The sequence below is a fragment of the Micromys minutus genome (assembly GCF_963924665.1).
Source record: "Micromys minutus genome assembly, chromosome: 24".
Classification (NCBI taxonomy): Eukaryota; Metazoa; Chordata; class Mammalia; order Rodentia; family Muridae; genus Micromys; species Micromys minutus.
The window spans coordinates 18,824,455-18,839,973 of NC_137959.1; the positions used below are offsets into that span (position 1 = coordinate 18,824,455).

General features: G+C 46.6%; 1 protein-coding gene across 1 annotated transcript; it reads left to right on the forward strand.

The window, feature by feature from the left end:
- Window positions 1-2,096: 2,096 nt before the first annotated feature.
- On the forward strand, window positions 2,097-6,567 carry CCL22 (C-C motif chemokine ligand 22; the record flags this gene model as incomplete). The annotated part of the gene is made up of 3 exons (XM_080936652.1): window positions 2,097-2,169; window positions 3,314-3,437; window positions 6,486-6,567. The coding sequence occupies 3 exons, from the start codon at window positions 2,097-2,099 to the stop codon at window positions 6,565-6,567; spliced, it is 279 nt and encodes a 92-aa protein (XP_080792778.1).
- Window positions 6,568-15,519: the final 8,952 nt, after the last annotated feature.

The following is a 15,519-nucleotide window of genomic DNA, read 5'->3' on the forward strand; positions in this document are numbered from 1 at the left end:
ACTCTGAGCTGGACTGAGAGCTCCCAGGGGTCCTTCTCTCCCCAGCCTCAACTTATCATGAATGTTAACATTATAGTTACGTGTCTGACCTTTGAGGGTCTGGGAGACCAAAATCCAGGTCTTCATGCGTGTGCACTCTGTCCACTGAACCATCTCCACAACCCCAAGCTTTGCTGTGACAGGGTCATGGGCTTCTCTCAAACTCACAGGGGTCCTACTGCCTCAGGCTTCTAAGTGCTAGAATTAATTAGAGGTATATAGAACCATGATCAGCCACCTAACTTTTGAAATATATATATGTATGTGTATACACACACACACACACACCGCTGATTTGAAAATCTGAAGGTCCTACCTACCTTTGGTGGTTGGCAAATTGCTTTTGTTGGGTAACTTGTTTTCCAGTTTTTTGTTGTTGCTTTGTTTAAGACTAGATCTCACTATAATGCTCAGAAGGTTTTCAGCTTATGTGTCTAAGCATCCCTTTTCTTCACCCTCCAAAGTAGTTGGGAACGCAGGTGTGAGCCACCAAATTCAACACTGGTGTTTTTTCTAACTAGAAATTAGTATCAGAAGCTTGGTTTGAGTTGGAGAGGGCCACGTGTTTGGTATGTAATACACAACACATAGTATTTCAAACCATTTTAAGTGTACAGTGTGCTCAGCAGCATTCGGCATGTACAAATGTTTGGCTGACAATCCATTTCCCAAATGTTCTATTTGTTGTGTGTCAAGACTTTTCCTGAGGAAACACAACACACACATCTACTCACCCCAGATCGAGAGGCCATAGACAGACTGAGTATGGGTACTACTAAGGTCCAGTTTAGTGAACCCTGAGTTTTATTGAGGTTACTTACAAGAATATGGGTGAGGGGTTATTTACAGGAACAGAAATGACTCTCAGACAGCTACATCACCAAAGCCTACCCCAGCACGGGTGACAGTTCACAAAGCTGGGAACCTGGAGCAACCAACAGCCAGCAGAAGTTCAACAGGTTGAATACTGAGAAAGATAAGGGCTCAGTTCCCCTGTGCTTATGAGAGGTGCTTAGGAGAAAGTCTCTTCCTGGGCCATGTTCCAGGTTACTTGGAGAATGTGAATTCCTGAGTAGGTGGGCTTACCAAAGAAGTGACATTTCAAACAGTCTTGATGTATGAGTAGGCGTTTCTGTAGTAGAGAAGTAGAAAGTGGAAATATAGTCAGAGTCAGGCCAAAGATCTTTTTGAGGAACCGTAAAGTGGTGTGGTGTGGCCCCTCTGGCTGTGGAATAGTTCTGTAAAAGACTCTTCTTAGTCAGGAGTCTGGGTCTGGACCTCAGGTGAATGGAGAGCTCTGTAGGTGTCAAGTAGGAGGGGGCCATGTAGGGCTTTATGTTTGCACACTCACTCTGGCTTGCAGCATGGGGGGGTGAACCTGCTGGCATCCATACAGAAGGGGGAGCTGGACTGCAGATGGGGGTTGTATCAGTGGGTTGAGTCAGTAGGACGGCAAGAGGGAAAGACAAAGTGGGTAAGGAAAGACTGAAAAGGTGCGGGCTCTGTTTAAGTACAGGAGTAGCCTGCTCTGAGCCTGGTGAGGATGTCTACTGAAAAACCCAACAAGAGTCAGGTTATGGGGCCAAGAGCCTGACCCAAAGGACTCTGAGCCTCTGCCCTTGAGAAGTGACCCTAATGCCCTGCCTTGAGATATTAAGAAAGCCCCAAATCTAGGCAGTTTGTCCTTGTTAGTTGTCCATGTGCCAATGGCCACTGAGGTGGGTAGTAGAGCTTTGCCTAGCTTCTCCATCGCTACCAAAGGTCCTCTCCAAAACTCCTAGCTACATGGCTGAGGTCATAGAACATCATCTGCAGAGCACCACTAAGGGGACTTTACAAGTCTCTGGAGACCCAGTTTGGAAGAGTGGCAGTCCCCTCTGAGCAGTCCCCTGCCTTTGGATCCTCCCGTGGGGGGAAGTGGGACTTCTTCTTTCAGGACATGAATGTCAGGCTTGGTAATGACTAAGAGGTGCCTGAGCTGGTGGGTGGAGAGAGTACTTAAGTATCAGACCTTCCTGTCCTCTGGTCACTAGACACCTGGCTAGGATACATACAGCATGGCCAGCCTGCGAGTCCCACTCTTGGTGGCTCTGGTCCTGCTTGCTGTGGCGCTTCAGACCTCGGATGCAGGTGAGGCTGGGGAGTAGGAGGGTGGACACCAGAGAATCTGGAAAGAGTCCCAAAGTGAGTCTGCCTTCAGGCTCTATGGCTTTGGGATAGCTCTGGCACTTCCTTGGGCCAGCTCTATTACTTCTCAGGGCCCAGGTATACACATTTATAAACTGGGTTGCTAGGAGGGCTTGACTTTTAGGATCTGCAGATTGGTTTGGGGGTTGTGGCATGCAAGGCCTGGGAATCTTCTGCCCAAACAGCTCAAATATAGAGTCCCTGGGAGTGGATGCAGAGCCTGCAAGGTACCAAAGGTAGAGCATCAGGGAAGATAGAGCCTCTCTTAAAAGCTGGCCCTATTTCCCCAACACCCAAGGTTTGCTCTGGAGCCTGTGGTAGATACAGGGTCCAGATCCCCCTTTCCTGTCAAAGTCAACACTTCTGCTTTGGGCTGGGCAGGAGAGTGGTCACAGTTGGGGGTTGGGATGGAAGGAGTAAGGCAACTATAACCAACCAGTTGTTGCTCACAGCATCAAGTATCTGGAGAGCTTTCATGTAGCAAAGCCCTATGGAGTTGGTATTTTTTCATAGGCCTTGGAGATAACAGATGACTAGGGTCAGTCAGGGACAGAGTGAGACTTGAACCAGGTCTGTGTTGTGACTGTCACCTGTGTGAGCCTTGATTCTGACTCTGTTACACAGTCCCACCATGACCTTGGATGCTTGCTTTCCCCCTCTCTACTGTAGCCCCACTAAGGCACTGAGAAGAGGAAGGTGTACCTCTAATTCTGTGTTGCATACATGGGGGTAGGTGGGTCCACCATAGGGCTGAGCATTCCACAAGCTTCTGGGAAGCTGGTGCTGTTGTCCACAGACTGACCCAAGGTGAAAAGAGGCTCCTTCTGGCTCAGACAGGTGCAGGACCCATTTAGAAGCCTGTTGATGTTAGTCTTTCTGAATTCACTTCCTGGAGCTGACTGTCCCAGATCGTCACTGGGCCCTTCATGGCCTCTCAGAGACTCCCCAGGCTGGGTGCATGAGGCCTAGAAGATATCCATCACTGTGGAAGAGAATCCTTTCCCTGTAGGTCAGCTTGTGACTGGGGTAAGGCTGAAGCTGGCCTCTCTGTGCTTCAGCTAATGTCCCCTGGGTACCCCTCCTCCAGGTCCCTATGGTGCCAATGTGGAAGACAGTATCTGCTGCCAGGACTACATCCGTCTCCCTCTGCCACCACGTTTAGTGAAGGACTTCTACTGGACCTCAAAGTCCTGCCGCAAGCCTGGCGTTGTGTGAGTTGGGAGCTGGGGCTTCAGAGCCTGGGTGGACGGGTCTGACAGGTGTGGTCCAAGGGTAGGCAGGATGTATCAGGCTCCAAGAAGGCTTGGCTGGATGGGATGGCTCAGCCGGGCTTGGGTGTTCTGAATCCCAGGATGATGGTGTTATTCCATAGCTACTGTTGAACATCTGTGACATGACAGAGCTGAGGATGACAGCTCAACAAATGGGTGGCACCCCAGCATGACGTGGACCCGTGGGCAGTACCTAGCCACAGGCTATTGGTGATGAGAAGCAGTGTAGTTGTAGGGGTACAAACAACATGCCTAGAGCCGCTCCCTGCCAAGACATTCTGTGTCCTCCCAGTGCCCTGGAATTCCTCAAGGTAGCCATTTTAATCAGAGACATTCTATTAGGAGCTGACACCCATAGATGGCTGCCTGTGTGCCCAGACTATTCTGAATACTACCAGTGTGAATCATTCAATCTTTAAAGCAATTCCACAAGCAGGTTACCCCAACTTCATAGGTGAGACCCAGGCCCAGCAAAGGGAAGGTGATCTAGGCTCAGCGAAGAAAAAAGAGACCCAGGTTGGGGAGAGGGAAAAGGACTCAGGCTTAGCAAAGGGATCGCAACCTAGGCTCAGCAAAGGGCAAGGAAAGCAGGCTAAATAAAGAAATGCATGGAGCAAGGTTTCCCAGGCTGCAGCAGGAGCACCTGTATTCCTGGGTGGAGTCTTCTCCTGTGATTCTTCCATCTTTGCCGAGCTTCTTCCTCCCCGCTGGAAGACTCCTCTTTCCGTGGTAGTCCTCTGGCTGCCTCTAACCCCTTAGAGCCTGCTGCTAGCCACATCACCTATTGGATGGTTCTTGGATTTGGGGGCCATGATGCCACCGCTTAAGCTCTATAATCCCCCCTCTCTCCCCCACCCCACCGCACTCCACCCTCTCCCCTCTCTCCCTCTTTCTTCCCACAGTTGACCTCGTCTCTTAGAAGTGTCTGCAAATGGCAGAACAGGTTCTGGCCCCTTCAGCTCTGAAACTCTTTCCCATCACTTGTAGAGCTGTAACTCTTTGTTTCTCAAATGCAGAAGCGTCATGTGCTCTTTAGCCCTTTAAGTAGAGACAGCCCCGTGCAGCAGTCGTAGTCTGCCTAGTTCCCTTGCACACTGAGGAGGTGGCATGAGCTTAAGGGTCTCTTTAGCATCACAGGTCAGCTACAAGTGGAAATCACAGAGCTCATGGCCTGTGGCACAGGAGATGCAGCGTGAGGGACAGACTAGTGATCCACTGACTCTGAGCCCAGAGGAACTCTGGCAAAAATATGGCTTGGCAGATGGAGAGACAGATGCAATAAACTGCCCGAGAAGCCAGACTCAGGCTGGGCATGGTGGCCCAACCTTTAATCCCAGCACTCAGGAGGCAGAGGCAGGTGGATCTCCATGAGTTCAAGGCCAACCTTGTTTACATTGTGAGTTCTAGGATAGCCAGGACCACGTGATGAGACCTTGTCTCAAACACAACACAACAGACAGGCTCAGTGTTCTATTGTCCTAACTGGTGGCCACCAGTGCAAGAGCGGGTCAGGTATGTGGGGACCAGCAGTTCTCAGTGTAGGGCTGAACTCTTAGGAAGCAGCGATGGCATGGGAGCAGAGGCCACCCACCAGCCATCCTGCACCTACCTTGCCAACTGCAGCTTCAGTGCTCACGGCTGGCCTGGTGCTTGCTTCAGATGTCCCTTGGGCCACGCTTGTTGGGCATCTTGGTTTCTTTTCTAATTGCTGTGATAAATGACCAGATTCTGACAAAAAATGACTTAAGGGAGAAAGGGTGTGTTTCAGCGCACAGTTCAAGGTACAGGGCATCACGGCAAGGAAGCCAAGGCACCAGGAACGTAAAGTAGCTTGTCACACATCGTCTATGCTCAGGAAGCTGGGATGAGTGCAAATGCTCGCTTGCTCTCTCTGCTTCATACTGTCCAGGATCTACTGCCCAGGGAGTAGCCCCAACGTAATTAAGATGGGTCTTCTCACATTACTTAAAATAAGGTAGTCCCCACAGGCAAGCCCAGAGGTGTCCCTAAGGGATGGATCCTAGATACTGTCAATTGACAGTTAACACTATCATCACGGGCAAACCTATTTCTCCACCAGATGCTCAGGGACTCTCAAAGAGGCCTGGAAAGGATGCTCTTCAAAGTCACAGTCCACGCCCCTCCCCCAGATATATTTTAATCCTTCTTATCATCAGCCAAATTCCTTTACATATGTGGGCAGAATAGATGTACAGGGACAGGGAGCACGGAGGCATGGGACACATAGAGTTGTTGCAAGAATTGGAGAATCCATTATAAAGGGTGATGGCAAACTGCTCAGTCAGTGAAATGTTTGCTGAGCAAGCATGAGGACCCAAGTTCAGATCCTTAGCTCTCATGCAAAAAAAGCCAGATGTGGTAGCAAGTGCCTATAATACCCAGTCCTAGGGAAGCAAAGATAGAAAGATCTCTCAGCCTTGCTGGCTGGTCAGTCTAGCTGAATTGGAGAGCTCCAAGTTCAGGGAACTGTATTTAAAAATAAGATGGATGGCAAATGAGGGAGACACTCTATGTTATGTTGACTTCTGGTCTCTGCATGCATGTGCACATACCTCTCTCTCTCTCTCTCTCTCTCTCTCTCTCTCTCTCTCACACACACACACACACACACACACACACACACACACACACATATACACACATACACACATGCATACATGCACACACACAAAAACAATGTAGAAAGTTGGGGCCACTTCTATATAGCACCTACTATGTGCCATAGCCTTTAGTAGCATCTGCTTTCTTGATCAGGTCTATATGTATCTGGATGGTTTCATCGACACATGCAGCTGGGTAGGGTTGTCAGCCCATTCTACAGATGTAGAAACCAGGGCCTAGAGGAGTTAGCTGACTTGCTAACAAGGAGTAAAACTATAATACAATCCAGACGGGCAGGCTGCAAGACCCATACGTTCGGCAACAAGTGTGCTAATGCTACAACTTTCTCCTTCATATCTCTTGCAGTTTGATAACCATCAAGAACCGAGATATCTGTGCCGATCCCAGGCAGCTCTGGGTGAAGAAGCTACTCCATAAACTAGCCTAATGAGGAGGACCTGACGGCCTGGTGTCTCCAAGAAGGCTCAGCAAGTCCTCTCCTTCTGCCTTTCCAGCAAGAGCCTTGCCAAGAATGCCACCTTTGCTCACGTCCAACCCCTGGGCTGTCACTCTGTGAGACCTCTGGTCCCTCTATCTCCCTAGCTCATCCTCTTCCAATATGGCACCTGGGAAGCACATTTTGGCCAGCCTCACCCAAATATCTAACCCTCTTCCCACACTGCTTTAGATGAGACCAGGGTCCTTGTTTTGGTGTCCTGGTCCTGTGATGCCTTCCCCATCCCCAACCTTGGCCCCCTTCTCTTCTTAAATGTAGGGAAGACCCATATGTTTCAAATATGTGTTACCTGGTTCCTCTTCCTGGGAGGTTGCTGACATTATTACTATTATGTTATTCCTGCTGCAGACTCTCGTCCGGTGCCACTCACCTCCCGGGCTTCCTTTAGTCCCAGTGGGCACCCACCAAACCCCATACTTCAGACTTCCTTGGCCTCCACATACTCTCAGTAGAATTATGGGAGTTTCAGGCTGGTCCACTGCCCCAAGGGTCAGGCCAAGGTCCCCACCAGAGCTCCTCCTGTTTCTTGGTCTCCAGCTTGGGTCAGGGAGTGCAGGAACAGGCTCAGAATCAGACTTCTGAAAGGAGGTGCAAACCCTTTCAGTAAAATTAATCTTTCCCCATCCCTGAATATAAGGCAGTTTCCTGTCAACACAGAAACTCGGGTTGTTAGGAAGGGGGTTATGTAGGTCAACTGTGAAACCCTAAATTTACCAAGAATCAACTTCCATCCCTCTTTAACCTAACGCTAGGTCTTTCACTTGCTCTGCATGACTCGACCTCTGACTTCTTGCCTGTGTAGCTGATAATCAAAGTCATGCTATGGTGTCAGTGACAGCCATATCTTGGTATTATAAGCTATAGTCATATTTATATAGGAAAGAGGATAAATCTATGTGAGGCCAAATAGACAAACTGGAGAGTTTTAGGACCAGGGAGCAGGGAGGGCAGAAGCGGCACCTCAGAAAGCAGCTGGCTGTGGAAGCTGCAGCCAGTGGCATAGTTAAGTCAATGAAATTATTCTTGAGTGGCTGGGGCCAAGCCAAGAATTTAGCACTCGTTCTTGCTTTCCCTGGAGACAGCAGTGTCGTCCCAAGGGAGGGAATAAACTTTCATGATCCTCTGGGGGGATGTGGCCTGGGTTAGCCAAGTGACTGGATTGTGTGAGCCTGTGGCTGTTGCTTTTCCTCTCTGAGCCTCAGCTGACAGAATATGGGACCACAAAGGGCTTGATCCAAACCACGGGGACTGACAGTGCCAGCCACAGCTGTGTCCAGGGCTCCTGTTCTCCCAGAAGCAGCATCTAGATGACCAGGGCCACCATTAGTGCTATTCTGCCCCTTGCCCATGCACATCCTGAGGTTTCCCTCCTCTCCTACTTCTGGGAAAATAAATGCTCATCAATAGTGCCTGACTTGGCTCCTTGTCATCTGTGTCACTGTGAAATAAAATGGGGCACCATGACCTGTGCCACTTACTGGAAAAGGCTGACATTTAAGTAGAAAGTGACTTGTATAGGGTCACACCAGGAGTGGATATAAGACTTGGGGGCAGCTACACAAACACCAACAGAAAAGCCAGGCATTTGTCCCCAAGTTCCTGCCCACTCAGCTTGGCCATGCTATGATCACTGCTCACCCCCAGGTTCAGAGCAGAACATAAAATGTTCATTCCGTGGAAGAGTTCCTTTCTCATATTAGCACATCCAAACTCCCTGATCTGTGGACAGCTTCTGAGGTGGATATCCAGGAACCTGTGGCTTTCCTTCACCAAGACCTGCCCTCCACCAGGGTCTGAACCCCTCCATGGAAGAGAAGGGAGGTTTGTAGAGTGGTGGGAAAAGGAGTGGCCCTGTTGTGCCATGTGTCACTGGTGGCTTTCCTTAGTCACTGAGGGAAATTTTATAATCCCTTTCTTGTATTCTTGACTCTAAAGCCAGAACTGTGTGGCTGAAGCTACCAAGTTCTGCTGCTTGGCGGGGCTGGAACACGGTCCCCTGGTTCAAATACACTTTCACCAACTTTCTGGTTTTAAATGTTTGCTTCACTGCCTTAGCCTGGCTGACCTGAAACTCACTCTGTAGACCAGGCTGGCCTCAAACTCAGAGATCCACCTGCCTCTGCCTCCAGCGTGCTGGCATTGAAGGTCTGCACCACCATGCCTGGCTCTAAACTTTTCTTTAATTCCTTTTCACTGGCTTGGATCTTGTCCTGAGGTCACGACTGTCTTTATTTCATTTAGCATTAAGCTCTTTTTTTTTTTTTTAATCTGTTTATCTCCTTGAACACAGGACTTTGTACCATTTCCCTTCCTGGTGCCCCTTTTCTCCTCACGCTGAACATTTTGTGTTTTTCCTTACTCAGCTTGCTCCTTTTCATTATAGATCTATGTAAGAGTGACCACTAATACCCAACCACACAATGGAGTTAATACCAGGCTGTTTTGAGATCTCCTCTGCCAGTGCAATTAATCCAAAACTCTTCAGTTTAGCCTCAGTCAGACTTTTCTGGACAAAGGCAAAAGGCAGTTACATTCTTACTCAAAATATCACAAGAACAATTTCCAGGCCACATACAAATATTCTCCTCTGAAATCTTCTGAGCCAATTCCCCACAGTTCAAATCACCCTAGGCACCTCTGTCCCCTGTTCCACCCCCGCCCATTCCCCCAGAGCCTACTTGGATGGTCATTAAGCCCCACTTGGCAGATCTCACCCTTCCCCACTCCCTCTGCCTTGCTAAAACCCATTGGAATACATTCCTAAAGCTACCCACCAATTTGATGGGTCCCTTCTCCTGAGGCTGACCACCAAGGTCCAGCTATCAAAGTACCAAAGTCCAGCAATCAAAAGCTCCCTTTGCTCTAATTAACATGCCCGATTAAAATTAAACAATTCATCCTAACATGGGGTTTCTCCTTTCTTTTTATAAATTTCCATTTGCCTACAGGCCATGTCTATTTTTCCTCTATCCGAAGGCAGTCCTTTGTCCCTCCCAGGCAACTATCCCTTCCCCCTCTCCCTTGTTTCTCTCCCCTTCTCCCTCATTCTGTCTCCTGTCTTTGTCTCTTGTTCTCTGTTCTTTGTCTCCCTGGGGCGAATAAACCTCCTTTGTGCTGAGAACTTGGTCTTGGGGTGTCCTGTGCCTGTCTGGTCTGCCTTGTAGATTCCCTCCCTCTGCCCACTGCTACCGCGTGGATTTCAGTACAGATAACAAGGGTAATACTAACATATCTAAAACGTTTACCTCTTTTTATGAACTTAAAAATTCTTACAGGCATCAAAAATCAACTTGACTCCATTTCTTACAGAACAAAAGGACTCCTGACACCCAACAGCCTGTTCCCCCACCTGCCTATTCCTAAGGGTGGGGTCTCTCTCCCTTTCCCTGGTCTCAGGACTCCCCTTCCCCAACTATCAGGACCATAAACCTAAATGTTTCAGATGTATACTCATGATAAATTTCCCCCTAAACTCCTTAAAGACTTTACCTCTAACTCTGTTGCAGCAGATTTCAAATCAACTACTAACTGCTCCAGTAACTCACCAACGCCAGCTCTTTCCTCAGAACAGACATCATGGTCTAGCCTCACAGACTACCTCAGATGATCTCACAGAACCTGGACAAGTAAAGCAGCCTGCTCTTCCTGACCTTGACCAACATTTCAGCTTTTTTGGGTCTCTAATAACAATACCCCAATGTCTGCAGGAAGCAGCCAGAGAAAACAGTTCGAACTTACCCAACACCTAATGACCCATTAATAAAATGAAAAGGTGGGACTGAAGGGCTCTGGTAGGCCAGGGTATGGCAAGCATAGCTCTGGAAAGTCTTGCCCCTCCCCATTGCTTCCTTCTTCCCCTCTCCATTGCTTCCTTCTTGCCCCTCCCCATTGCTTCCTTCTTGCCCCTCCCCATTGCTTCCTTCTTGCCCCTCCCTATTGCTTCTTTCTTGCCCCTCCCCATTGCTTCTTTCTTGCTAGACTAATTACATTACTAAACTACCCACAAAGACCTATTCCCCTGTACTGACTGGTTTTGTGTCAACTTGACACAAGCTGGAGTTATCACAGAGAAAGGAGCCTCATTGAGAAAATGCCTCCATGAGATCCAGCTGTAAGGCATTTTCTCAACTAGTGATCAGGGGAGGAGGGTCCAGCCCATTGTGGGTGGCGCCATCCCTGGGCTGGTAGACCTGGGTTCTATAAGAAAGCAAGTTGAGCAAGCCAGGGGAAGCAAGCCAGTAAGTAACATCCCTCCATGGCCTCTGCATCAGCTCCTGCTTCCTGACCTGCTTAAGTTCCAGTCCTGACTTCCTTTGGTGATTAACAGCATGTGGAAGTATAGGCTAAATAAACCCTTTCCTCCCCAACTTGCTTCTTGGTCATGATGTGTGTGAAGGAATAGAAACCCTGACTAAGACATCCCCTATTTCACCAATCCTGAGGCTGACCATCAGGATTCAGCCATCAAAGTATTGAAGTTCAGTGCAATCAAAAGCCTCTTTTTGACCACCTTAATTAACATGCCCAACCAAAACAAACCTACCCATCCTCCCCTTTCTATTTGCCTACAAGTCATGTCTGTCTCTTTCCCATCCAGGAGCAGTCCTTTGTTCCTCCCAAGCAAACAGCCCCTTCCCCCTCTCCCTTGTTTCTTTCCCCGTATCCCTCATCCTCTGTCTCCAGTCTTTGTCTCTTATTCCCAGCTCTTTGTCCCCCTGGGGCAGATAAATTTCATTTGTGCTGAGAACTTGGTTTTGGTGTGTCCTGTGTGGACTCCGGCCCTTTCACATCCTGTCAGTCCTTGTTTCCTTCATGTCTGCTTTGTTGGATTCTCTAGGCAGTAGCCACAGATGCAGAGCACTTGCCAGGAAGAAGATCTGGAGGAGCACACATCAAGGATGCTGGCAGACGCAGACCTGGCTTCTCAGCGGTACCTAGGTGCTCTGCCCCCTGAACCTCAATTCTCTTTCTGAACAAAGTTTAAGATTTCCAGAGGCCATCTAGGAGTGGAATAGACACCTCCTACTCCCATTCCCTACCCCATCCCCCAACTCACACACCCTTCACACCCCCACACCCTGTGTAGACACTCAGGCCTCATGCTTGTTCATTGCTGTTTTGACACAAAATGTCTGTCAGGGAGAAACTGTTTCTATTTGGACTCTACACACCAGTGTCTTTAATGTGAGAGCAAGAAGCTTCAACTAGACTCTGGACAGAGGCTCCTTTCCCTTTCTGTTTCCTTCCATAATCTTCCCTGAATTGTCTCAGAAGAACTTGAAGAGACCTTTCTCCACAGAAGATATTCAGGTGGCCAAGAAAACATAGAAAAATATGTGTAATACTACTACTCACTGGGGAAATGGAAGTAAAGCCCACAGAAAATGCAACAGGAAACCTAAATGTTGGCAAGAATGTAAAATTTGAACACCTGGGCTTTGGAGGACAGACTGCTGCAGCCACTGGCTGTTCTTTCAAAATCAAATGAAGGAGTCATGCCACCTCACAGTTTAGCCTGTGGGTAATGCATATACGTGTCAAGGAGATGACTATATATTCACCTTCATTGTGATACTCTGTACCCCTGTCAAAAGATGGACATGACCTCAGCATCCACCAGCAGGGGTGTAGGAAGCAGATGCTGCACAGCCACGGTGGAATAATTTTTAGTGTTTATAATTTATTTATTTTTATTTTATGTGCATTGGTGTTTTGCTTGCATCTATGTCTGTGTGAAAGTGTCAAGAGTTACAGACAGTTGTGAGCCACCATGTGGGTGATGGGAATTGAACCCAGATCCTCTAGAAGAGCAGTCTGTGTGCATAACCACTGAGCCAACTCTTCAGCCCCCTGTTTGTTTGTTTGGTTTTTTTGTTTTTTCAGGACATGGTTTCCTCACATATCCCTGACTGCCCTGGAACTCCTTCTGTAGACCAGGTTGGCCTCACATTCAGAGATCTACCTGCATTGCCTCCTGAGTGCAGATTAAAGGTGTGTGCCACCACTGCCCAGCTATTATTGAATGCTTAAAGAGGGGAATTTTGACTCATGCTATCACACACATGAACTTTCAGAACATTATACTAAGGGAAATAAGATCATCCAGTCACAAGGATAAACATATGATTTTTCTTTTTCTGTTGCTCATCCTTTTTTTTTTTGGCCCCCCTTCTGGAATGGTGATGGGCCAAGGACTCATTCTTGTGAGGCATCCGATAACCACAGGCCTAGAATGTCAAAGAGTAGTCAAAAATCTCAAGATGTAAGATCGTGGCAGAAATTAATGAAATAAATGTAAGGAATCAATGAAGCAAAGAGTTGGTTCTTTAAAAAGAAAAGACTGGCAAACCCTCAGCCAATTAATCAGAAGAAAGGTAGGGAAGGCACAAACCCACAAAATCTGAGGTGAAAAAGGAGATATCACCACAGAGGAGATTCGGAAAACCGTAAGGATGTGTTTTAAGATTTGTACTCATTGAAGCTAGAAGGGCTAACAAAGGTGTATGGCTTTCTAGATGGATATGGCCTACCAATGACACCAAATATCTATACCAAGCAATATACTTACAATAATAATGTTTTAAAATCTTCTAAATGAAAAATGGTCAGGGCCAGAAGAATTCAGTAAAAAAAAAAAAAAAAAAAAAAAAAAAAAAAAAAAAAAAAAAAAACCTGCCATTTCTTCAAAAAGAAGAAATAATATCAAGTTATTCCATAAAAAAAGAAAGAAAAAGAAAGAGAAGAGGGCCAGTAAAATAACTCACAAGATAAAGATCCTTGTTGTGCCAGCTAACAACCAGACCTTGATTCCTAGATTCTACATAAAGGTAGAAAGAAAGGACTAAAACGTTTCCCTCTGGCCTTTATATGCATCCACACCCTACACTAATAAGTAAGTAAAATTTAAATTTTGAAAACTAGGAAAGGAACATTCCAAATTCTTTTTAGGAAGCCAGTGTTCTTTGGATACCAAAACCAGGTAAGTGCACAACAAACAGAAAACTACAGGCAAGTCTCACCAGAGAGATAGATGCAATGAACAAACAAACAAAAAACAAACAAAAACAAACAAACAAAAAAGGCCTCAATAAAGTACAAACTAAATTCAGTATCATATCAAAAAAGATCATTTACCAATCAAAATGGCTTCATTGCAGATATGCAAGGATGGTTCAACACAAAGAAATCAATAAATACAATTCACCACATAAATGGACTCAAAGGTGGTCATAACAAGTTCAGCTCAACAGAGGCAAAAAATGACTTTGACAAAATCTGACATCCCTTTACAATAAAAGCCCTAAAGGGACTAGGGAGAGAAAGAACATATTTTAAAGTGATAAATTTTATATATGACAAACCTACATGCACTATCATAAATATAGAAGAAGAGGAGGAGGAGAAGGGAGAGGAGGAGGTAGAGAAGGAAAATCCCAATCCTCACTAAGATTGGGAAATACAACGAAGGTGTCCCCACTCACTTCTATCCAATATAATGCTTAAAGTCTTAGCTACAGCAGTAAGACAACAGAAGGAAATAAAATAAGTGCAAATAGGAAAGAAAAAATATAAAGTATATTTGCATATGATATGATTTTGTGTATAAGAAACTCCATAGATATCACAGAAAATTCTTAGAGCTGATAAACATTTTCAACAAAATGTTGCAAAATTAACATCCCCAAATCACTAGACTTCCTAAAAAACAAAGACAAACATACTGAAGTAAATCAGGGAAACAATCCCATCCTCAATAATGGTTAGGAGGGAAGAGGTGGGAAGCTGGAGAAATTCCTTTTAACAGTGTTGAGACTGTTACAGACTATGGGACTTTTGAAGTTAGACTGAATGTATGTTTTATACTGTGGTATGATTACAAGTGTATGGGGTCCAGAGAATAGAATAGGATGGTTTGAATAAGGATGGCCCCTAGGCTCATATATGGGAATGCTCAGACATCCAGGAATGACACTACTTGAGAAGGATTAGGAGGTGTAGCCTTCTGGGAGGAAGTGTGTCCCTGGGTTGGGCTTTGAGGTTTCAAAAGTCCAAGCCAGGCCCAGTGTCTCCCTCTTCCTGCTGCCTGTGGATCTGGATATAAACTTCTCAGCTCCTTCTCCAGCACCATGTCTGTGTGCTGTCACCATGCTCCCTGCCATGATGATAACAGACTAAAACCTCTGAGCTGTAAGCCAGCTCCAAGGAAATGCTTTTTTAAAAAAGAGTTGCCGGAAGCAATAGAACACTGGCTAAGACAAAGTGTTTATTTAGCAGGGATGAGGGTCTGGAGGTGAGAAAAATGTAATAAAGACCAAAGTTGGAGCTGAAGAGATGGCTCAGCAGTTTAAAGCACTGACTGCTCTTCCAAAGGCCCTGAGTTAAATTCCTAGTGACCACATGGTGGTTCATAACCATCTATAATGTGATCCGATGCCCTCTTCTAGCGTGCAGATATACATGCAGGTAGAGCACTTATACACATAAGTGGGGATGGTAGGAGGCTGGAGAGATGGCTCAGCGGTTAAGAGCATTGACTGCCCTTCCAGAGGTTCTGAGTTCAATTCCCAGCAGCCACATGGTGGCTCACAGCCATCTGTAGTGGGATCTGATGCCTGTTCCAGGTGTGTCTGAAGACAGCAGCAGTGTGAGATAAATTAAATAAATAAATAAGTAAATAAATCTTTTGTAAAAATGACTAAAACCCACTATACTTTTTCCAAAGTCTTACAGGCAAGAAGTAAAATGATAGTCACAAGAGGCAGGGGGAGGCAAGAACTAGTCATTTTTAGATGGTTTTGTGTGGGAAGAGAGAGTTCTGGTGGTGGACAGCAATGGCCAGCCAGAGGGATGTGTTGGGAGCCTCTGTAAGAACCAGTTAAGGAG